The 24,918-nt window shown below is 43.9% G+C and overlaps 2 protein-coding genes and 1 pseudogene across 5 annotated transcripts; 2 read left to right on the top strand and 1 right to left on the bottom strand.

Annotated features, from left to right (window-relative positions):
* The first annotated feature begins 798 nt into the window (after window positions 1-798).
* On the top strand, window positions 799-6,003 carry LOC120666692 (protein FAR1-RELATED SEQUENCE 5-like). 4 transcript variants are annotated; one of them, XM_039946606.1, is made up of 5 exons: window positions 799-951; window positions 1,091-3,251; window positions 3,578-3,773; window positions 3,887-4,002; window positions 5,472-6,003. In XM_039946606.1, the coding sequence occupies exons 2-3, from the start codon at window positions 1,164-1,166 to the stop codon at window positions 3,626-3,628; spliced, it is 2,139 nt and encodes a 712-aa protein (XP_039802540.1). In that variant the 5' UTR covers window positions 799-951; window positions 1,091-1,163; the 3' UTR covers window positions 3,629-3,773; window positions 3,887-4,002; window positions 5,472-6,003. The 4 variants fall into 4 exon arrangements, with proteins under 4 accessions (XP_039802540.1, XP_039802539.1, XP_039802541.1 ...); XM_039946605.1 differs by having other exon boundaries at window positions 3,861-4,002; XM_039946607.1 differs by having other exon boundaries at window positions 3,868-4,002; window positions 5,472-5,923.
* Window positions 5,935-16,495, bottom strand: LOC120666694 (annotated as a pseudogene).
* Window positions 16,496-19,464: 2,969 nt separating this feature from the next.
* LOC120666690 (la-related protein 6B-like) lies at window positions 19,465-24,470 on the top strand. The gene is made up of 10 exons (XM_039946597.1): window positions 19,465-20,045; window positions 20,584-20,665; window positions 21,219-21,313; window positions 21,452-21,523; window positions 21,606-21,685; window positions 21,766-21,862; window positions 22,675-22,722; window positions 22,810-22,878; window positions 23,154-23,294; window positions 23,782-24,470. The coding sequence occupies exons 1-10, from the start codon at window positions 19,635-19,637 to the stop codon at window positions 24,154-24,156; spliced, it is 1,470 nt and encodes a 489-aa protein (XP_039802531.1). The 5' UTR covers window positions 19,465-19,634; the 3' UTR covers window positions 24,157-24,470.
* The last annotated feature ends 448 nt before the right edge of the window (window positions 24,471-24,918 follow it).

Raw genomic sequence — 24,918 nt, 5'->3', positions numbered from 1 at the left:
AACAAATCTTATTACCGGTAAATTGGACAAGTGATATAGTTGTGAAAAGTAAATTGATCAAAAATAGTTTAGAGAGTTATTCAAACTTTTGGTCACACTTAAGGTAGTAACGGGATTTTTTAAATCCTTATTAGCTGATTTCACTCGTACCAAATTAGGGAGCTGGGCTCGGCTCGGTTAGTCAGTCCCGTGGGTGCGAGGTTGGTAACCAGAGTTCGCGTCCTGCGGATCATGTCTCCGCTATAGTGCGGGATGGACCGACCACGATTTAAATCTCGATCTCCATGTCACCTTTACCAAATCAAATATCATATTATTTATTCGGACAAATCAAGTAATGTTTTCTTGGTTCATCAATAAGAATTCTATTCTAATTGGAATCTGAACAAATCAATTGGTTGTGTTACCTTAAATGTTTAAAAGGACTAAACAAACATATACCATTTAGCTATTTATTCGGGTTACACGGCTATTTAAACAGAGTAAACGGTGATTAAACATGATAAACACCTGATTTGGCGGATACAGTAAGCCACTTTATAGCGTATACACGGGCTACGCGAACAGTCAATCGGAAGTCTACACGGAAAACAGACGATCAATGTCTCGGTGTCTAGCGTAACCACGGCACGATGTGTGCATGAAGTGAACGAAATAAAATTGATGATATTATGTAAATCTACCATATTACCTATCGCAACGCATAGTCATTATGCTAGTAAAATTATTATTATAGTAATTATTGTCATTATTACTATAGTAGATTTGGGACGGGACGAGGAGTTGGAAGGTAGGCTAGATATACCCGATGCAAAATGAGGACCCTCCTGCTTCTTTCTCCCCTTTCACCCTCTCCCGCCCTCTCTCTCTCTTGGGTTGTGACGACTGGGCGAGCGGTGGCGGCGTTCCCAGGTCTTCGTCGGAGGCGAAGAACACCCACCAGGCCACCAGGTACGCCCGCCCCTTTCACTTCCCTCCCTAATTTGTGAAGCACTCCAGACCATAATGGAAGCAATTTCTATCCGGATCTGACCCAATTACAGTATATCTAATTTCGAGTTTGTGCAAAAATCATCCATTTCCTGCACAGGGTCCGCCCCTGGTCACAGCAGTAGTGTACTTTGGCGATGGATGCTTGTGCTGGATGGTGAGTTCTTGATAGGATGGAGGGAGAAAGGGCCGAAGGCGATGAGCTGATTGACGACTATGTCGATTGCCTCATGTCTCTGGACACCAACGCTCGGGCTGGCCCGAGCGATGCTCTCATTCTCGGTGCTCCTGTTGTGGAAGGGGCGGTTGGAGGCGGAACGGAGCCGGATGCCATGAGAGATTTTGCTTCTGCTGAGGACCCCAAGGAGCCTGTGCTCGGTATGACATTCGAGTCTGACGAGGCAGCAAAGGCGTTCTACAATGAGTATGCCAGGCGGCTTGGTTTCCCCTTCCGTGTTGGCAGGTCTCGGCGCTCCAAGGGCACAGAGGAGGTAGTCGTCATGAAGAGGTTTGTTTGCTCCAGGGAAGGGGTGTACAAGAAGAAACAGACCTCACCAGATGAGGCTACAAGGAAGCGTGAGAGGATGTCAATGCGGGAAGGTTGCAATGCTATGATGGAGGTGGTCAGGGAGTCAGACCATTGGGTTGTCTCCAAGCTTGAGAAGGCACACAATCATGACCTGGGCACTTGCAGTACCAAGGTTGGGTATCTTCGTGCTAGAGGTTTGCTAGGTGGATCTGATAAGGTCACCATGTTGGGACCTGATGAGATGGCATTTCTTAGGCAGAATGTTCTTGGGGAAGGAGGAGATGCTCAAGGCCTTATTGATTATCTCAAGAAGGCACAAGCCAATGACCCTGCTTTCTCCCATGCCATACAGGTTGACAAGAATGGCTGTGTGGTGAATGTTTTCTGGGCTGATGCTAGGGCCAAAGCAGCTTATCGGCATTTTGGTGATGCTGTTACATTCGACACGTCGTACAAAAAGAACAAGTACATGATGCCCTTTGTTACTTTCTCAGGAGTCAACCATCATCTGCAGCCTGTTATTTTTGGATGTGCATTTCTTATGGAAGAGACTGAGTTCTCGTTTGTTTGGCTATTTGAAACATGGCTATCAGCAATGGGAGGGAAGGCGCCATGCTCACTAGTCACTGACCAAAACAGGGCCATGAAGGCTGCAATTGTGAAGGTTTTTCCGAATTCCTGTCACCGTTTCTGTAAGTGGAATATTTTGAGTAGGACCAAACAAAAGCTGACCCATGCATACACAGAGCATCCAACCCTAAGAGATGAGCTTGAAAGCTGTGTTCTTGAGTCTGAAACTATTCCCACATTTGAAACAAAATGGACGTCAATCATTGATAAATATGACTTGAGAAAGAATTCATGGCTTCAAGCAATATACAGCATCCGCCAAAAGTGGATTCCTTTGTACTTGATGGATACATTCTTTGCAGAAATTGCACCCACATGGAAATTGGAAACCATGAATGATTTCTATAAGAAATATTTTAATACAAAAACAACACTGGAAGTTTTTCTTAATCAGTTCAATTTGAGCATGGCAAGCCAATACGAGGATGAAGCAAAAGCTGATATGGACACCTACTTAAACAAGGCAACTACAAAAACTGCATCCTTAATAGAAAAACAGGCAGCAAGCACCTATACCAAAGCAATCTTCAGTAAATTTCAGGAGGAGTTCACAGAGTCTCTGGGTTTTATTATTCAGAAAACTAGTGATGGTTGTATAAGCAAATACAGCATCAGGAAAGATGAAGATCCAACTGAAACATTCTATGTGACTTATAATGCTTCAAATAAGATGGCAAAATGTAGTTGCAAATATTTTGAATTCTCAGGTATTTTGTGCCGTCATATTCTTGGAGTATACATAATAGTTGATCCGCGTACACTTCCTCCTGATTACTTTTTGAGAAGATGGACAAGGAAAGCCAGAGATGATGATGCTTTGTTAGAAGAAAACAATAATTATGATGATGAGGATCCTTCGCAGTCCATTACTAGCCGTTACAATGTCCTATGTGTTGATGCCATCAGATGTGCTGAGAAAGGATCTGGATCCGAGGCAGTCTACAAAGCAGCAAAAGATATCTTACAGAAGGCATATCAAGAGATTATTGCTTATGAAAGAAATCCTGGTCGGGGTTCCCAAAGGGATGCCATTAACATCAATGAGGATGTCACAATAGATGATGCAATGAATGATCAATCTATGCCAGATTCTGGACCAAAGGTACACTTAATACTATACTATAAATTCATCAGGAGAATTCTTCTCAATATTATTCTGTGCTATTGGTGCAAGTTCAGTAGATGGTACTGATTTTCCTTAATTGCTGAAAATGATATCTTTTACTGGTTGAAAAGTATGTAAATAGAAGTTGCATTGTGTTTTGAACCTGCTCAGATGAGAAGAACGTCCCACTGAAACTTACTATATATTTCTCCTACTTTTTTAGTCCAAGGGCTAACTGAATGATAGACCTTTCTGATATACATATATCAATTTTCTTCATCAAAATCTACACAAAGAATGATACATTTATGTTTGCTTTTCAGGTGACTAATCTACTAGGCCAGTTTCTTGTTTCCTCTTGGTCTCCAGTCTGATATTTTTCTTACCATATCTTTGGAGATGAAAATGCAATTTACCAGCATTATCATCTGTCATGATTGGCATGTAATTTCTATTTTGAATTGGCTAGAGGAAAACAGCATTGGACTGTCCAACATGAAATGGATTTTGATGACATAGGTAAATAGAATTAATTATTAGGGTGTTAGCACTGTGCAACATTACTTTACCATGATAAGTTTCCTCTGAGCAATGATAATGCCCCAGTTTTCAGGATGTCCACCTGACTGTAGGAAACAAGGACAATTTTGTTTGAAGATGTCAGATCATTTCTGAATGTAATGAAGTCTTTGCTGCGACAATACTTAATAGGCTGTATGGTGCTGCTGTATGTCTGAAGCTGCTGAAGGTGAGTGTGTGAACATCAAATTATTTGCTACTCAGGTTTTAGATTTATTTTCATAAAAGTGCATCTGTTTTGGTCCCTCAAACTCGTCCTATGGTTTAGTTTTCTTCTGGCAGTCACTCATGTGCAACCCTATTCCCCACATATCCCCAAAACATCGAAACCAGTGTAGAATTACATAACAAGGCCGGTATTATTGGCGTTTTTTAGTGATCTTTCAGCCATGTTAATAACCCTACCATCAACTGGCACCCACATTCCAGTAACACTTTATTCCTCCCCTACCCCAACAGACCAGAGCAACACGTGAATGGTATATTCAAAATACACATGCAAAAAATTAATAAGCACAGAAAAAACAGTTAATAATGCTAATCAAACTGTCTATTTGCACAAAGATATAAAAGTAAAATAATGCCCTAGATTGTTTAGTACAATGTGACTCGCTAATATATCTTCGACACGTGAAAACTTCATTTACGTTTATGTACTGAGTATCAAGTAGTACCAGCAACAGCTGCTAGCTTATGCGGGCAACATGAATGCCACATGGCCCACATGGAGAAAAAAAACGAGCATTCAAGCAGCATATATGTGGTGGCACAAGTGCTAAGTAGTCCATTTAGGACTGAAACACCTAGCACAGTTGCTCACCCTTCAAGGAGGGTGGGCTTCAGGCAAAGCAGCAATCTAAGCATGCATTTTATCTATAGTGACCTTAGGGCATGGTTTGCGTAATTTGACAGTTGTATCTATCTGGTTTTCCAGCAGCTGCTAGAGAAAATGAGAGACCTTGGATAGATTTTTTTTCCTTTGATAAATGCAAAATGACCCACTTATCCTATTACCATCTCTTTCCATTAATGTAGGGTGTATTTTTTGTAGAGAAGTCTTCAAAAGTAGATTTTTGACATTTAATTTCTCTTGCAATTAATTGTCAATTGCTACAGAATTAACATCATCTTAGAAGTCCCTGAAATGAGAACCTTTTCTGATCTTTGTACAAGAAACACACATAATTTGACTAATCTTTGGTCAAAAATTGCAAAGATGTACCTAGGGGGGTTACAGCCCCTTTATATCTGTAACACCAGGGGCTACAGCCCCATCACTTTTCTTCTTAATATAATGATGCGCAGTTAAGGCTATGTTGTTGTTGTTGTTGTATAATGATGTGCAGTTCTCCTGCGCGTTCGAGAAATTTTTTTTGCAAAGATGAAATAAAAGACTAATATATTTTCTTTGGGAAAAGGGGCAGGATATTTCTCAAAAAGATGCTATTTTTTTCATTAATTCAGTGTTTACGAAAGATAGTCTTCATAGGCACATCTTAGAGGCAGGGAAGTTCCTGCTTTGTATGCTACTCATTTTGTCAAAGTGGCATTAAGAGAAAAAAGTGGCACTGCTCTTGTTGATAACTTTTAATATCTTTAGTCTACTCTAATCATGTTGCCAAACCGTTTTTTGCTTAGGTCGGAGCTGCAGGTAACCAGGATCTGATGAATTCGATAGCAGAAAAGCCTCTGAAGAGTCTTAACTTTCTCACTCAGGGTCGACATATTGTTAGCTCCAGGACTGCCCAGAAAGCCAAGCGGGAATGCTACTTGACCCCAACACTCAACAGAGATGTGCTGGGTGGGATCAAGCCACCCTGTCCAACTTCAATGGACACCAGCCTAGCCTTAGATGCCAATGGAAACTGAGTTCTGGTGGAGGCAAGGACCTATGATGATAAATGTAGAAGCAGCATCTGCAACGAAGTATAGCAGTGCAAAATATATCGCTGTTATCTTATTTGGAGATTTCTTGTTCGGTCTTGATAACTCCAAAGGAAATCTAGTGCGGTTATAGGCAATGTATCAGTAGAACCCTGATAAACCATCAAAATTCATCTTCAAGGCATTATGCTTCTCTTCTGTGAATAGCTTATGAAAATATTCCTGTTGGCCACCAATGCGAATGCGACTGGAAAAACATCACATAATTTATTCATGGCATCAGCATGTAACAAATTAGCTGGACAGAACAAATTTACATGCATTCCAGTTCCCTGTTGGTTCTCTCTTTTATCTGTGAGCACATGCTTACATGGGTAGAACCTAAAAATCCCATCTTTTCTTACAACAGAATTCTGTACGTTGTCCTGAGGAACCTTAAGTGTGAAATGAACTTTGGCCTTCAAAGGCACCTCCTTTGTACTGCCGCCAGCATCTCCAACCTACATGCCATATTTTATATCAGTTGATTCCAATGTTTCAGTAGAAGTGCTGCAACAACAACAACAACAATAATATAGTCTTTTGTCCCAAGCGAGTTGGGGTAGGCTAGAGATGAAACCCAAAAGACACAGAGGTCACGGTTCAGTAGAAATGCAAAAAAAAATCATTTGATTCATAATTGAGAAATTGTTATGGACGCATATGTTGGCTAGATGTATGCCCGGCAGCGTCGCAAGAAGAAAGAGACCGAAGCCTCTACTTCATCGGCAGAGCAGCAGGCGCAGGCAGCAAGGAGTTCAGTTAGTTGGCCAAGGGATATTCTGTTTGTAGTTGTTAGGGTCTCTAGATTTGGTAGTTGGGCTTGGCATCATATAAGCCAGCTCGTGTAGAAGGATAGGGCAAGAATTGAGCACAGATCTCCTCAGTGGAGGGGATCAAGCTCAAGCTGCCCTATGTACTTCGACCGTTTCCCATCTAATAAAGGTTCATTCCCTGGCCTTATCAGAAATTCTCTTAGCCAAAAAATGCTAGAAAAGGGACAAAAGGCGTTCACACCTTGAAAACAGAAACAGAAAAGGTATCCACTCATTCATGTGTGCCTCCTTACCCAAAGCGATGCATATCCAAGCCTGTTGTCTGACTCGTAACCAGCTTTCCATTTGAGATGCTTATTTTCCTTGTGCTTGTAGATGGCACCCCAGTAGTTTGTGTCGAAATTGTACCTATAGCTGGAAACAACAAGAAGTTTCATAAGTTCAACGGGATCACCTATAAACAGCATCCTCAAGCCTTTAGATGCATTCTAATGCCCCAGGTCCAAATACTGTGCGACAGTCTCATGCATCTGAGACATAATTATATGGTGCTTCTATCATTTCTCAATCTCTCAGCCACTTTTACAGATGTTTATGCAACCACATAAATGTTTGAATTTCAAGATATTATGCGTCGAAAAAATTATGTCATTGTAGTTACCTCAACTTGTCTGATGGCGTTAGTTGGCGCTTGAATGCGAATGATAGGGAATTGGATGGTAAAGAGATGCTGGGGATAAATGATATCTCATCATCCTACAAAATATGATCAATGAACCATTGAGTTGCAAGTAGTAAATATAAGTGAAACAAAACAAGCAGAGATAAGCCTTACCTTGTAGCGGTATTTAATGTTCATTGCATTATCACTGTACACAGCTGTGCAAACTCCATTCAAAACATGTGACTTCACTAGGCCATTTACTGACAAAATTCTGTCACCCTCATCCAATATCTTCTCTTTTATTGAAACTTCACCCTTTGGAATGAAGAATGTTGCTCTTGGCTACAGGAAATATATGTATAATTTATTTTCTTTAGTGTGATCAACTCATGCATGTTACCAATGAACTTATGCTTAGCGAAGGTTATGGCGTTTGCATGATCATTATTTGAGAAAATTCATAGTTGTCCAAATAATTCCGAAAGCATAATTTCACCATTCGTAGGCCATCTTCAGGATTGCACAACTGTATAGCTTTTTATATTTGTGTTGATAGAGTCATTAATGGGAAAATTTTCATAGCTGTTTGTGTTAGAGTATATTAGGCAACTCCGGATATGGTTAGTTTAGGATTGATTGTAATCCCGGGATAATCTTCCTCATCTCTAGGAGAGGCTACTTGCCCTCCAAGCCATGTACTCCTATATATACCGCCCAAGGGACTCAAACAATATATCGACCACATTATACACCAATCCTACTTTCCTACATGGCATCAGACGCCTAGGTTTTAGATCTTGACCTAGCCACCGCCACTTCCGCTGCAACCCGCGCCGCCCCCGGGGAGATCAATCTCCGCCGGGGGCAGCGCCCTCGTAGGATGCGCCGCGGATCCCTCTGATCCGCGCCGCCGCCGTCGTCAACCAGCAGCAGAAGGACCTACCTCTTCCCTGGCCGCCCCATGGCGGCGCCGCTCGACGTCCCCGTCGGGTACCACATCGCCATGGGGGCGCCACTGGGCTTGCACGCCTCCGCGTCGTCATCCCCCTCGGCTCCGCATCCGGATCCGCCCGCCCCTCCCGCGCATCAGGCCAGGCGCCCCGACTCCTACCAGCGCCGCCGCACCGCTGCCATGAGCACGAGTGCGTGGCTGCGGAGGACCACCGCGGGGACGCCAGGCCACTGCACTGTAACACCCCAGTGTTAATCGTGATGCTAATCATGTGCTTAACCTGCTAATTATGGACTTACGCTCATCGTTAGCATTAATCGAGTTCGCGTGGTAAACATTGTTTCAGCCGAGTTCGAGCGCGTTTTTCTCCATGATCCGAGCTTCATATCAAGTTGTGCCTAAAAACAAAGTTGTCAATCATCTTGTCCTCTACAACTTCTATTTTGGCCGAAATTCGAGTGCCATTATGAAAATTTGAATTTTAGACGGTCAAAATCGGCTCAAAACCCTTGATCGGGGTCACTGTGCTCCACTGCCGTTGATTGAGCGGCGGCGTGCAGAGCCGGCGACGCCACGCGTCGCCGTGCCGGCGAGAACCAACGCTGCTTAAGCTCTCCACTACCGTGCACTGGTCAATTTCGTTTTTGCTTCCCCTTTCCCGTCCCTCGGCCGCGCAGAGCACACAAGGCGAGCCGAGCCCGAGCGGAGCTCGTCGCCGGCGCCGATTCCGGCCACCCCTCGCTGCTCCCCTTCGATTCCTCGCGCCCCAAGCCGAATAACCTCGCCCTCCACCTCCACCGCCCCTCTCTGAGCCTGTTCGTGCCGTTTCCCTGGCCGAATCGGCCCTGCGCCGGCCGGCCGCCATTGTTGGCTGCCGGAACTCCGCCCCCTCTCGTCGAGCTTCCTCTCCCGGCCCTCCTTAGCTTGATTCGAGCGCACGGTGAGATTCCTCGCGACCTCCTCCTCCCTGACCTTTCCCCCTCGGATTCCGCGGCCGCCGGAGCCGGTGCACCGCCGTGGCCGCCTTGCGCCGCCGCCTGTGCCGCCGCGGACCACCCCTGCGCGAGCTCGCGGAGCTTCACCGCGCGCCCCAGGGCCGCCTGGGCCCCCTGGTCACGGGCGCGCCCCGCCCCTCCGCTGCCATGCGCCGCGCCGGCCGGAACGGCCGCGCGCCGCCGCTACCCTGCCCTGCCCCGCCGCGAGACGCGCTGAGCGCGGGCCCTGCCGCGCCGCCGTGTGCGCCGGCCCCCCGGGCTGCCCTGGCCGTGTGCCTGCCTGGCCGCGCCGGCCATGGCCGCGCACCACGAGCAGGGGAGCTGGGCTGGGCTCCCTCCCACTGACGGGTGGGGCCCAGTCGTCAGGCCCTCCTTTTTAGCTTTTGTTTTCTAATTTCATTTATTTATTTCGGTTGAAAACTTTGAAAATGTGTAGAAAAATATAGAAAAATGAGAAAAATGCAAAATAAATTTTGTTAGGTTTCTAAAATCGAGATCTTCGGAAGAAAAATACTTGTGCTTGGGAAATGTCACTTTTTCCCCTGCTAAAAATTCGGGTTGTGTTTAAGCTAGTTTAATTAATACCGGTTGTTCTATTGCTCTAAAAATTATGAAATTTATTCAGTAGATTACTCTTTGTATGTGTAGTCCACTGAAAAATTTTCAGGTGCATAGCCTATGTGTATGTTTGTGGATCTAATATTGCTTGATTTCCTTTCTAGGGCTAAAAGAAATACTTTTCTATATCAATAAATGTTGGTAATTTATTTATGCATTCCTTATCAGTAGTTTTTCATGATAGAAAAGTTGTGCTACTAGATCCTTATGGCGTGTTAAGTTTTGATCTTTAATTAGTTCCTAGTTTTGGTTTTTATCCCTGATGCTTGTGGTTAGTTAGTTCTAAGTCCGTAGTTTTATGTTTTCCTTGTGCTCTAGATGTGCGATTAGTTGTCCTAAGTAGTTTAGTAGCTGTTGTTTTGAAAGAAACACTTCAGGCTAAAACGAGTTGAACTTCGGAACCGCACCTAAGCACTCAAATCGTTCAGTTGTTACTTTCTTTGTGGTGGCTACTCAGTCGATGCATGTCAGCTCTGTCGGTTCTTTTAATTGCTTTGGATCAAAATGCGTCGCATCATGAGCATCCATGCACTGCTGTGGTTCTGACTCTGGCATGGCATCCTTTCATACGTGTAGACACCGCGAGCAAAGCCGTCTACGAGTTGGTCGCTGAGCCGATCCAGGAGCCGCAAGCAGGGGAACCGCAAGCCGAAGCAGCCGTCGAGCCAGATCCAGAAGTCGCTAACCCCGCTGACTAGCAAGCCAAGCCCCGGAACATAACCTCTATTTTCAGTATTCAATGTTATTATTTAAATATTGCGCATTAAGTTTTCTAGGAGTTGAATGAAACCCTAGTATACATGTTTCTCCCTAGGTACCTATGGGTCTCTACTAGTATACAGGCACCGTTAGAACTGCTTTGCTAATTAGGAACACGGTAGAAGCCGAGTGATTCCTGTCACTCGCGAGAGATAGGTCTTGTTACTTTTGAAGTTACTGGAGATTGAATCTGGAAGAAAAAGAAAGGAAAAATGGAGACCGAGCGGAGATGGATTTGGTTATGGATATGGATTGGATGGAAAGTAAGCCTCCGCCTATGTCGATTGAGGACCGTACCGTTGTTGGCCGTGCTGACCGAGTTTGAACAGTACTAACCGCATGCCGGGAGTAGGAGGTAGTCGAAACCGGTAAGCTCAGTACCATATGTGCACTGGTAGGCAGACTTGATACTGTCTTCACCAGTGGAGCTAGTATACAAACTCATAGCTGACCCTTCGTTGGTATCGGTGGGGCTAGCAGTCTCGGGTCGCAGGGCAGTTCGGCTATTCGGTGTGCATATGTGAAGGGTTCCCACGTATGGTCCGATGGGGCCTATATGTGACGTGTGTGTTAGGTCCACCTTGCAAGGTTAAATCGGATCGATTCGCCGTCTCTCTCGGTTAAGAGAACCTTGGTCACTTCGTCACATCATAGTAAAGAAGTGGAATGAGATTGAACTGAGAATGTTTGGCTGTGGTATTCTAGAAAGATAATGTGAGCAACCATGCGTGCTCTAGATGTTTAGGCAAATCTAGTTGGTACTGGTATAATAAACCTGAGCTAAAATACTGGAAGTAAGGATTCACTAATAGTAGCTTTTCAGCAAAACAACTCCAGAGCCAAAAAGCTTGCATGATTAGGAGTCGGCTAAGTATATACCAATAGTCGGGTAAGCCTTGCTGAGTATTAGAATACTCAGTCTTGTTGTAATATATTTTTAGCAGGATGCGTTCCGGAGGACTTCGAGGAGATCTGCGCCTCGTGGATCGGTCAACCATTTCCTCCGGGTTGGTCAGTCGAGTGGGTCCCGTCTTCTCCGTAAAGCTCGGGCAGGTGAGCCTCACATCAGTGGGCAAGATGTGAAGCTCGTCTTCTGTCGTCGACGTTATCTATCGTATTGTGTTTTGAAGCTTGTTTTAAACTCTAAATTACCTTCCGCCGCGTTTGAACTCTGAGGTTTGAATTGTAAAACTAGCTTGTAAACACTTACTGTAGATTAAGTTGGTGCTTCTGTTATAAACTCGGGTTGTAAATGGCTTTGAACGCTTTTATTGCCGATAATCATCTGTGCTCGTCTTTTGGCGAGAGTTTCTGTGTAATCGGTCCTGGTTACAGCAGGCGGTCTGAGTGTACTGGTTGAGTGCAGTAATTCTGGTTTGATGTTAAGTGTCAATTATTGCACTTGATTGGTGTTATTTGGACTGTTCTGTGACATGCACCATCGGGGCCGGCGGGCCGCCGCACCGCCAATTGACGTCCACGCCGGGCCGCAGTGCTGCCGCCGCCCTCCACCACCGGTCTTCTCCAATGCGCCGCCGCGAGCCTACTTCCCCTCCTCCCTCAACGCCACGCTGCCGTCCGCAAGGTCGCGGCTGCGGGGGCGGCTTTTGGGGGTCGTCGGGCTGCTGCGTGGCCGGAGCAGAGGAGCCGCTCGGGCTGCTCCTGCCCCTTCCTTCCTTTGCCCTCTGGCCAACAGGCGGATGAGGATAAGGTTTGGGAGGGCATCACTTGGTACACCCGAGATTGTACCCGCAGGTTCGTCTTGATGCTACTTCTATTTTTTTCGATCTAAGATCGGCTTGCGTCGCCCTGCCGTTCGTCTCCGTTTATCGTCGACACTCCCGAAGGACGAGGTTGTTGCTGCACCCTCCAGACTGCAGCAAAGACGTTCGTGATCAAGCCACCCTACCGGTGTCGTCGCCTTTTCAGGCGGTGGCGCCACTCGCCGCCAGTCTTCGTCAAGCAGGCACTCCGGATATGGTTAGTTTAGGATTGATTGTAATCACAGGATAACCTTCCTTATCTCTAGGAGAGGCTACTTGCCCTCCAAGCCATGTACTCCTATATATACCGCCCAAGGGGCTCAAGCAATATATCGACCACATTATACACCAATCCTACTTTCCTACAGTTTGCATAATTTTCGAAGAATAATGGCTTCAACTATAGGCAAACTTCAGGATTAACATTTGTATAGATCTCTTTTATTTCTCCAATTTGTGAAACACTGACCGGTCCACTAGGAGGAACCAGAGATGACAATTCAATCTTGCATGGTGAATCTCCCAAATTTGCAGTAACTGACACTTCTCCTTGTTGCTCCTGAGAATTGAGAGAAAAAAGTGGTAACCTAAATTATGCAGTAGTGTAAATGTAGTACTGTTTCTAATACCTTTAGACAAAAAAAAAAGATACAACAATTAAAATACTTTGTGAGTTGTGACATGCTTACCAAGATGTTAAATCTCATTTTCCAAGAGAACACAATGAATAAAATGTAAGGTTCAGCAGCATATTTACCATTTTTAGTGGTAAAGATGTAGTCTTATAGCATTTAGCTGGCAGTTTTTTTTATTGGCAGAACGAAACAGAAAACCAAACAAAGTATAGAATGCATTTTGTAACACTTGCATGATGGTATTCACTAGTATTTGTCCAACCTTGAATGAGAAGCATCTAAGAAAAGTGGAGAAAACACACAAAAGTTTTGCTGGCAGATTCAAAAGGATCTTTATCATCCATTAAACTTCATAAGCTGATGGTTTATCAAAGAAGATCAAATCAAGCATTAATGCATGCTCCTCTCGTTAATAATGATATTAATAACCATTAAGCGACGAGTCCCTCAATCGCGAATACTTAACCATTTCGGTGTGTGTGTGTGTGTGTGGGGGGGGGGGGGGCTCTGATGGTGACAACATGAAGATAAGAGATTCAAGGGAAAGGAGAGAGAATTTTTTTTAAAAAAAGGTCAGCAAAAGAGTAGTAGTTGACTGGGCTCGTCTAAACTGCATACACAACACTTCTGAGGTTTATTAAAAAAAACCTGGAAACCAATTCCACTTTCCTTTAAAGCAACTGACTCGATAAGAAAGACAAAAAAGTTCCAGTGCTACAGACCATGAGGCTCCACTGCCTGATGTACTATTAGCCTATTACTAAAATGTCCCAGGAACTTTGAACAAATTATTTGTAGATATACTGATTATTAGCAATTATTCTTCAGCATAATAGGAGAACAAAAAAGAATAGCTTTGCAAGTTGCCATCTGAACATAAACCTATTGTATATCAAGACAAATGAACAATATATTCATCGAAGAAGTTGAATGGAACTCTTTAAATTACACAAACTGTCAAGTCATTCTGCATTTCAGAGCACATCAAAAAGAGACATCCAAATAGAAAAGGAGAAAAACATGTTTTGGCATAGAATCATTCGAATGCATGTGGTAGTCCTTTCAAAAAGAATGAGGTGCTTTTCCGTCAACCTCAGTTAAAAAATCTTTCAACTGAATATTTTAAAGATTTAGCAATTATAACATGAGCTTCATTTATAATTCATTGCTCAGTAACAACCAAAATGACATCTCTTCACAACTCATAAATAGGTGGTATGAAGTATCACTTGATCGAAGTTAACTCCACAGAGCAAGTCTGATAGATATTAATCTATGCTTAGTACAGATGAAAAGCCTGCTTTCATTACACATTTTCTTTATGCCATGGTTCAATTTTAGTTTTGATAAAAGATATATGAGGAAGAAAAGCACATGGAATCCAGGTGAAGGCAAAATTCTCAAAACAATACATGGACAAACTCAAAGAGAATACTCCTTGAAGATTCACCACATGAACATGACGTAGTTATCAAAACATTTCAATTGAACAGGGCACACCTTTCTACTTTCGTACTTGAATTGACAGCACCTATCCAAGTGAATGCAAGACACAATAGATTTGTCATATTCATAGTTGCAAGACACAGATAAACAGTGTGCTGAACAGCTGACATGAATATATGATTGTTCTCCACTCTGGCAATTCTGAAACACAAGCCAGATTCAGAAAGTCACACGGTACTGCTGTAGAACCAAATATGAACAACTGAAATCACTTCCAACCTCAGAGTTCCAATCATGAAAAGAACAATTTTGAGCAGAAAATAGGCATAATGCATCAAAATAAACTTCTCCCACCACAAATATAAGAAAATAGGCTGTGTGCACTTAGAATAGACAACAGGCATTTCGTAGTGCTAAGCTGCACTATGCCCTAATGAACTTGTATTCATATTTGTTAGGGGAGTGATGACACAATAATTTGTAGTGGTTTTGCATCATATTCACAGTTATTTGGACAATAAGAAAAAGACTAACACAATTACATTATTCACATTAATCATATTCAGTTCTGTTAGCGTGAGCTATATTAGGTGTGATCCTTGGGTTTAGGGTGGTACGGCTGCACAGGCATGTTGCCTTGTGCGCCTCCCCTGTTTTGGTTAGTTGGTTATAATAGGCAAGATCTTCCGTGATAGGGTTGTTTCCTATTCCCGTGAACATCTCTGCCTATATGTACTCGAGCCTTTGCTCCCATCAATCTAATTACAATTATTCCCAATCCATTGTCTTTCAAGTTCTTTAATGAGTATCTCGACTTCTTTAGCATCACATGAATATTTGAAAAACACAATTCTTAGATCATTATATTGAAGCTTACATGAACTATTTCCACTACATTTCTTAAAATTAGAGTAGGAGCTCTCCAATCCATTTAACCTAGTTTGAGTAGGACCTCCTCATTGATATATACAAGCTTAACTATTTCAACAAAAGCTAGTATAATTTCAACGATATATACTGATACTCTCAACTGAACGTATGATCCAACAGAAACTTTGTTGACGCTGCCCTATCCTACATGATGTGGGCTCATCAAGAAAACAGTTCTCAACATACAATTTTATGCAGCCATACCACAAGTTAAGAGAACCCTGAGTGACACACCACAGAAGCAAAAAGTCCAACCTTTATGCACTAGAACTGAACCCAGCCTCATAGAAACATACTTCTAGAGGAAGACATGCTGTCTCATGTCACAAAGCAGACCTGGATGCCCTTTTGTTCTTGCTCCCCAAACAAAGCAAGAATGTCTAGTCTTAGTGCTTTCTGGTATTCCTAGATTAATTCCCTGACACTTTAAAGTGCACATTTGTACAAACACAAGTCGTACTAGCACCTAACTCTACTATGTAGTATCACGTTTCATTCAAAGTGAACTCTGGACAAATTCGTCTCATTTCATTTCCAGAAACTTTTGTATTTCGTTTTCACATTTCAGAACTACAAAATCCTATCGGTTCCCTTTCGCTCCCAAATGCTGTAAAGCAACTAGTCACATTAATTTTATCACGTTTCAGACCATATTCCCAATTACTAATCCCGAGTCCCGACACAAATACTACCAGAGGCAGCAGCAAAATTCGCGGTGGAAAAAGCGCGCAATCAATCGGATGCCGCACCTTGGTGTTGTGCGAAGCGCGCAGGCGCAGCGAGCCGGCGAGGTCGGCGGAGCCCCGCAGCACGGCGCCGCGTGACGCGGGGTCGACGACGACGGAGAAGTTCCGCGCCAGGAGCGCGACATCAGGCGGGCCCCAGGCGATCCCTCCTTCCCCGGCGGCGTGGCTGAGGCGGAGGCGGAGCTTAGCGAGACCGTCGAGGACGCGGCAGGAGAGGCGGTGGGAGAAGAGCCGCCGCTCGCTGTCGAACTCCGAGGTCACCCGGATGGGCGGACGCCGGCGGATGAGTTGGGGCTCCGGCTCCTGTGGGGGCGGTGCCAGGTCCAGGGTCGCGGGCGCGGGCGCGGGCGGCGCGGCGCTGCTTTCGTCCATGGCAGGGGGAGGGAGGAGTGAGGGCGCCGCCATGCGATGCGGTGAGGTGGGTAAGGTGGGGTGGCGACTGACGAGGCGAGAGGAGGAAGGGAAGTGAAGAGGACACGTGGTGTCCGTTGCATGAGCTAAACGACGAAGGATGCGATAGAATTTTGTGGATCTCTTTTTTTCCTCTTTAAAAAAGTGCGATTCTTCAATAAATTGTCTAGAGCGGATGTGAATTGTCACGCAATTTTCACCTTATCTTACAAGATAACGACTCTCAACTTTGTCTTGTTGCTCGCTAGAACATGAGAGAACTATATTCCAAAAAAATTCTTTTCTTAAACAAATCAAAGCCTTATAACTAAATTGTGCTCATTTTGCATGTTGAATATAGATCCCACAACCAAATCACGTAGATTTATTCTAACATGCGCAAGCTTAATAAGTTGGGATCGCATCTAGTGCAAACCACAGCCTTCATGAAAATCCGTGCAAAATATAACAAAAAAATCGTCTAAATTCACCAAAAAAATCACATATGTAGATGATATGATGATACATAACCTTATAAAATATCTTATCCAAATTCGACTTTGTTTTTATATCTCACAAACGAAGTCGAGTTTGGACAAAATATTTTACAAAATTATATATCATCATATCTTCTATATATGTGATTTTTTTGATGAATTTAGACGATTTTTTTGCCGTAGTTTGCACGGGTTTTCACAAAATTATGATTTGCATCAGATATGTTCGCTAATAAGTTAATATGTTACTCGTGCTGTCGTGCAACATAGTCTCTTGGCCTAGTTCGAACCAAATATTTGAGACTTCTAGACACCTAGCTATAATCTCTCTACCGGTATTCAAATTATAAATTACAATTTGAAGTCCTTTTGGGCTTCATAGGAGACTATGGTTGTACGTGCACAACGATAGTGATTTGATACAAATCCCTTCCAAATGAAATGCGAAAGGTAGTGTCAGATCCAACTTTTGGTGTTGCGGTATGCGGGATGGAATGAAAGCATTGGTACAGGAGGAATGTATGTATGGAAAGGATGGCATCTTCGGCACTTGGATGAGAGCATTAAAATAAGCTTGCCTAATAAGATTAATTAATGCTGCTTTTGACAACAGAAAATGAGAGCTCACTTCAGTTATGGATGGTTGAATAAGATATTTTTTCTATATGTTCATGCCCCGAGGCTCGGCGCCCAGGGAAGGCATCCACGTCGGCGAAAAAAATTCGGCCGTCCGATCGCGATCCGATGGCTACGGATAAAAGAGAATTTTGTTATTTCAGAGTACTAAATAAAAACTATTTACAAAACCTTTTACACAGATGGGTTGTAAATTATGAGCCGAATCTAATAAGCAGACTTAATTCATGATTAACTCATAATTAGAAAACGGTTACTATAGTATCACTGTATGGCTACTGATGAAAGATAATCTTGCTATTTCGGAGTACCAAATAAAATCTATTTATAAAACCTTTTACACGGATGGGTTGTAAAACACGAGACGAATCTAATGAGTATATTTAATTCATGATTAACTCATAATTAGTAAACGGTTAATGTAGTATCACTGTATGGCTACGGATGAAAGAGAATCTTGCTATTTCGGAGTACTAAATAAAATATATTTACAAAACCTTTTGCACGGATGGGTTGTAAATCACGAGACGAATCTAATGAGCACACTTAATTTATGATTAACTCATAATTAGTGAACGGTTACTGTAGTATCAATGTTGCAAAACATAAATTAAGTAGGCTCATTAGATTCGTCTCGCGATTTACAATCTATCAGTGTAAAAAGTTTTGTAAATAGATTTTATTTAGTATTCCATGCATGTGCTCAAATATTCGAAGTGATATTTTTGGGATAAAATTTTTGAATTTAATCACGACTCTAATTTCTATATGTGAATGCCCCGAAGGTCGACGCAAGGGCAGACCAGCGACGTCAGTAAAAAAGATTCCCACCATTCGATCCTAAATTGACAGTGCATGTGATTGGCCGTGCCATTGTTATCTTTAGGCCTTGAGACACGAATGGTCCACGCATCAGCTCTCCATTCGGTCACTGCAAAATATCTGAATCTAGAACTCTCGACCGGTAATTTTGGTGGCCTCCGAATGAGTATGTGCTCTACTGCAACGACGGTAGTGAAGCTAGGCCGGAGAGCCACGCAGCGAGTTTGGGCGGGCCGCCGGGCACGCCCTCGACGGGTGCGGCGAGTTCATGCCGTCACCGGCGGGCGACCCGGCCTCGCTCCGGTACGCTACGGTACCGCAGGTCGGGCGTGATAGCTGCGCATTGCATGGTGAGGAGATGCCCGAGGACCGCTCTCGGCCATCTTCGACGGCGAGATTGAGACGTCGGATTTCAACTACTATTTTTTTTGCCTTCTTTACTTTAAAAATAAATATCTTATTTCTATCTATATATATCCATTTGTCTATACATTTACTACAAATCTCTATATAAATTTATATGGCCCAACGGAAATAAGTAAATAAATTACGCGCGCCTTGGCACTCGTTTTTGTTATATGCGATTCCTAAGAAGGTTGGTTAAGATTCTAAATTCGCACCAGTGTTAGGACTCTTGTCATGTATCGAGAGTGTCATGCGAACTTGAAGAATTTTTTTTATCATCTTGAGTTGTTGATGGTGGATATTGGTCATTGTTGTGGATAGATTTGGTGGCAATTACACGGACATTTCCCAAGAACAATCGAGCAATAGTGGCAGCTTACGATCCGGGGCCAATTTCCAAAGAGAAACCCAAACTGGGACACCGTCCTGGCCCCACGCTCCAGTGGCACAGCCGGCAAACCACTCCTTCCTTTTCATCGCACGATCGCTTCGGTGGACCACGCCCAAACACCAGCATCACACATCTCGAGGTGTATCGGACGGTGCGTGGCCCTCCTCACGGTACACCGGGCGCACCCGGCGCCGCCACCCGAGTCGCCGCCGCGTCTCCGCCGGGAGAAGCCCGCGAGGGTCAGCGCTATAAAAATCCGACCTCGCCGGAACCCCACCCTTTGAGAACTCCCTTCTCCGCCGCTACCCAAGCCTCGCCCCTGTACCCCCACCCGCCGCCGCTGCTGCTAGGGAGCTTCCACCCGCGCGCCTACAACAAGAGCTAGCAGCAGCAAGCGGTCGCTATCGGGTGCCGCTCCGGCCGTGCCAGTGTGCTCGCGAACCCTAACCCCCGATGCCGTATATGGTGGGGGCCGCCGACCAGATCGCCGCCGGCTCGGCGGCCGAGCGGCCGGCGGGCCTGCCGAGGAGCGGCTCGTCCAGCCGCCTCAACGCGCAGGCGCCGGAGTTCGTGCCACGGGGCCCGCCGTCGCCGGCGCCCGCGGTCGTCGTGCCACCGCCACCGCCGCAGGTGATCCGAGTGTTCGCCGCGCCGCCTCCGCCGCCGCGCGCCGCCTTCTTCGCGGCGCCCCCGCCCCGGCCGTTCGAGTACTTCGCGCCGGTGGGGGGACGCGCCGGATTTACCACCAAGGAGCAGCAGGTGCCCAAGCCAGAGCCGGATGTGGAGCTGATCCCGCCCGCGGCGCAGGCGGAGCCGGTGGTGGACGGGCTCCAGGATGAGGTGGTGCACAAGATCACCAAGCAGGTGGGTTTTGTTTTCCCGGTTGATATGTTCAGATCAGACGCAAATATTACTAGGAGATGTTTCGTAGATTTAACAACATAGTCTGGCATTATGTTGACCAAATTCGTCTTTAGGTCAAGACTTAGTCAAGTTCTAGTATGGCTCCCTGTTTAGGATCAGCAATACGGCTTTATGCTAATTTGACCAAGCTAGAAATTTTGTAGATGTATTTGGTCAAGTTATGTGTATTTTGGTACTTGCCATTTGCCCAAGTTATGTGAGAATCTGAGATCGTGCATTTTGGTACTGAGCATTCTGAAATTCATGTTATTCTTGCCTGCAAGTGATTTATTTGGATTATAACTGTATCAGTGTTTTTCCTCAGACATATCAACTAGATTGTAAAATTATTTGTATTGCTAAAGAGGATCAAGTTCAGGACATGGAGCAATGATATTGCTCTTCACTTATTTTCGGAAACATTTTCCTTCTTTTCTGTTTGCGTTTACTCGTATGTTTTATTTACTCCAGGTGCAATTTCTGTATTGCAATTTTGTAGGTGGAGTACTATTTTAGTGATATAAACCTGGCTACCACAGAACATTTGATGAGATTCATCAGCAAAGATCCTGAGGGATATGGTGAGTTTGACATATGTATTTTAGCTAGATTTTAAAAGTAAACTTCATATTCGGATGGTGGAATCTACACGTTCTTATTGGTGTTTGTGCCATTAGTTTACACTTTTTTTAAAAAAAATGGGGTAAACACTTTTTTGGTAAATTACCTTAATTAACGCATTCCCATATTCTTTTTATAAATTTACCCTTTTTGTTGGCAGCTTGTGTTGGGCATTTCATCTCTAGCTTACCATATCTTGCTTGATTATCAGTTTATCACTGTATGGCTACGTAGACTTATGTTCCATTTAAGTTTGATACTTTTTCTATAGCTTCTATTATTTCCCAAGATACAAAAGGGAAAAAATCGTGTGTGGTATTTTTGTGATCTTGACAATATCAATGATCTCTTACATACTGGTTATTAAGGATGAGGTTTTGCCCCCTTGGCCTCTGCGTGTTTGGTGCGTAGGAATCTTATTTCTAGCAGTCAGGCAGAGAAATTGTATGCTATGTTTTCCATTACAAATTTTCTTGTAAATTGTTCCTTAAAAAAAATCATTGTAAATTGCAGTGCCAATATCAGTTATTGCTGGCTTCAAGAAAGTAAAAGTTTCTGTGCGTAATAACTCCATGCTTGCTGCAGCTCTCCGAGCCTCATCAAAACTTGTAAGTTTCTCCATGCCTAACTGTCCTGTGAAGCCATCGTTCTTGATCTTTTGATTTCAAGTTTTCAACTAGGCACTTAATACCTACTGATTTTGTAGCAAATCCCACATATATATTCTTACGTACTTCATGATGCAGGTTGTAAGTGATGATGGAAAAAGGGTCAAACGTCAAGAACCATTTACTGAATCTGATTTGCTGGAGCTCAAGGTATTAATGGATTTCTCTGCACTGTATATTTTATTTTATAAATTTGAGATTGGAATTGATTCATTGGTTTCTTCTCCTGTAGTCCCGAATTGTTGTTGCAGAAAATCTTCCTGGTGATCCTTCCTACCAGAATCTTAAGAAGTTATTTTCAGCTGTTGGCAGGTATGGTCATTGCACCATGTCAGCACCTTCTCTTGCCTTCCCAGAATCATTGTAAAACTAATAGTTTTGTCATGTTCCAGTGTGATTTCAATTCGCACTTGCTATCCTCAGGCTCCAAATGGCTCTGGTCCTGCAACTAATAGATCTGCCAAGCTAGATATGCTTTTTAGTAACAAGGTAACTGCACTTTCACTGCTTTAGTAATATATGTGTATACTAGTTATCTACTTATCTTAAATATGGGGAAAACCTTCCTTGACTGTCTTATTGCTAGTGTCCAGCAGCTGTGCAAAACAACATGCAAAGCATACTGTATAAGCATTATCTTATAATTCCAAATATATTTATATTATGAATCTTTCAAAATTAAATTTGGAAACTGCAAGAAATATTTTTCTCTTGTTGGGTTGGCTAATGATGGCTAACATTATTATGAGCCAAACAAATCATCTTGTTTGACAGATTAAGATCATAATCTCTTCTCAAATGGAACTTCTATTACTATTTTTATTGAAGGAAATATTTTTAGCATTGACTACAAATATGAACTTATTATCCAATCCCCACCTACACTGTCATCTACTTGACACAATCCCCCCTTTTGTACTTTTTGTTTCCTCCCAGGTCCTATGCTAGTCGCTCCCACTGTTCTACATGAGTTTTTCTTTCTTCAGTGCATTTATGACTCTACTACAAATTAATATTGATACTTACAACTGAAAGTTTTAGGCTTCCGTGTGTTTGTAACTCGTAAAGACATCACATGGACTTGAGAAGTTTCAATTTGACATGAAGAGTTTAGTGTTCTAGTTCAGATGAGTTACTCAGAAAAACCTGCCATTGGGAGGGAGGGAGAGGGGGGGGGGGGCAAATTATCTCTTTTAGCTCTGTGATTGCACTCATGTTTTTTAGAATAGTTCTGTTGCATGCATGTTCATTTGCATTAGCTCTTATTCGTTGTTTACTAATGAACTTTCCCTTGAAAACAGCTGCATGCTTTCGTGGAGTATGAGACACCTGAGGATGCTGAGAAGGCAGTATGTATCAGTACATGATGTAGATTGCTTGCAAGCAGTACCTTTGCAGTGCACACCTAGTTCTAACATTTGGTTGGTTTCATGCAGATTGTGGCACTTAGTGATGAGGAAAACTGGAGAAATGGACTTAGAGTCCGCTTGCTGAATACTTGCTCGGTAACCATTTACTTAAGCAGTTTCTTTTGATAATTGTGCTCCTTGCATTTCTCATTTGGTGCATCTTACGTTTTAAAACAGTGACTATTAGTCTTGATTGATCTGCTTTCCTGTCTGGTTCATTGGGACCTTTCTTGCCATTTATAACCTGTTATCATTTTGTAGCCTTGATGAAATCCATAACTGCATCCTAGATTGCTGTTCAGATATCGAGAAGTTTGAAATTTCTGTTCCACTTCTTGTACACTTAATCTACGCGACTTTCTTGGATTTAGGCAAAGGGGACAGGCAAAGGCAAAAAGGAAGCACATGAATCTAATGGAAATGGTGAGGAAGATGTCTCCATTTCGAACCAATCAAATGAGCAACAGTCTGAAGAATCCTCTCAACTGTTAGATGTGTTGCCAGAGCACTTGGTAAGAGCCTATTGTTATGAAATTCTCTTTTTTTCTGCTCTTGAGTATTCGAGCAAAAAGGAACTTAGCCCAAACTTATTTATGTACTGAATACAGCGTAGCACTTTTGTCCTGTAGATGCAAAGAAGGATATGAAGTATGATTTCTGTTCTTGTTTTGTATGTCTGAAGATTCTATTTAGCTTTAGTTACTGACAATATATATACAGTTATGAGCAACCTATGCTGAATTTAAGTAATCTTTGCTGCTTGTGATTTTCCCCTTGGGTTTTCTTTTTGGATCAAACTGTTCGGTGGATTAGATTCCACTTGCCTGTCTCAAACCTTGGATGTAGCAATGGTAGTTTTTTTTTTGTAAAAAATTGTGCTTGATAGCATATTGTGCAATTTTAGTGGTCACTGTCTCTGTGATCCACTCAATTCATGTATGCTTATGCATTATCCTTACAATCCAAGAGATAACTTCACCTGACATTTTGAATGTACAGTTTGACGAGACCTTCAATGAGAAGGAAGTTCCAAAACGTGGCAGAGGACGCGGTCGAGGTGGCAGGGGGCGTGGGCGTGGCAACCACCAGTACAACAATCATCACCAGTACAACAACCAGCACTACCAGAACCACCAGCCGCACTACAATCACCACAGCAGCAACAACCACGGCGGCAACCGTGGTGGTGCCCACCCGGTTGGAACTCCGCCGCACAACCTGATAAACAAGCCCGAGCAGCACCAGCAGCTGCTGATCGGGGCCAGCAAGCTTCCTCCGGGCCCCCGCATGCCTGATGGTACACGGGGTTTCACCATGGGCAGAGGGAAGCCACAAGCTGTGCTGCCAGGTCTGTGTGCTGTTGGCGAGCCTTAATATTGGTGGTGAGCGAGTGGCATTGATTATTGCTGCTCTTGTTTGTATACCTTATGGCGGGTGGATTTCTGTGTCAAAAGACTTGTTTCCAGTTGGATGCGTGCGTAGTGTTTGGATGGCCTTTTTTATGTAAGCATGTACGGTGAGTCGGTGTTTTGTTCGTCCAGACAAGATTCTACCTCTGTAGTTGTCTCTATTTTTTTTTTCTGTCTTGGGGTGGAGTGCGTTGGTTCCAAATAAGTCATCTGCTCATAAGTGAAAAAAGTGATTTATTTTGTCAAACAACATTAATAAAGTCATGGGACTTATAAGCATTAGTTGGTACATCCTGCTTAAAATTTATAAGGCACCTCCCCCTCACGTGGGACCCACACTTTTTTCATGTGGGACCCACACCCAATCCTATCGGCAGCACGCGCCCTCACGCCCCCTCCCGATCTTGCCGTCACCACCGCTCCTCGCCTAGATTCGGCTGTCGGGCGGTCTTGGATCCGCCACCGCTCCTCGCCTCAGATTTGGTTGCCATGCGTCGCGCGAGCTCGAAGTGTCGAAGGAGGCATAGGCGTGGGGACGGTGCGGCTCGCCGGCGCCTAGGAGGCGGTGTGGGGGCGACACGATGTGGAAAGAGATAGAGAGAATGGTTTGGGAGGGAGGGAGGGAGGGCATGAATCTAGACGCCGCCCGCCGGTGTAGCGTTGCGGTGAGGAGGCGGAGGCTGGAGCCCCTCGGCCGCTCCGACGGTGGAGAGAGAGAAGAGGCAGG

Source organism: Panicum virgatum, chromosome 3N (genome assembly GCF_016808335.1).
Source record: "Panicum virgatum strain AP13 chromosome 3N, P.virgatum_v5, whole genome shotgun sequence".
Lineage (NCBI taxonomy): Eukaryota > Viridiplantae > Streptophyta > Magnoliopsida > Poales > Poaceae > Panicum > Panicum virgatum.
Note: the sequence above shows the minus strand (reverse complement) of the source record. Positions and strands in the feature narration are given on the sequence as shown.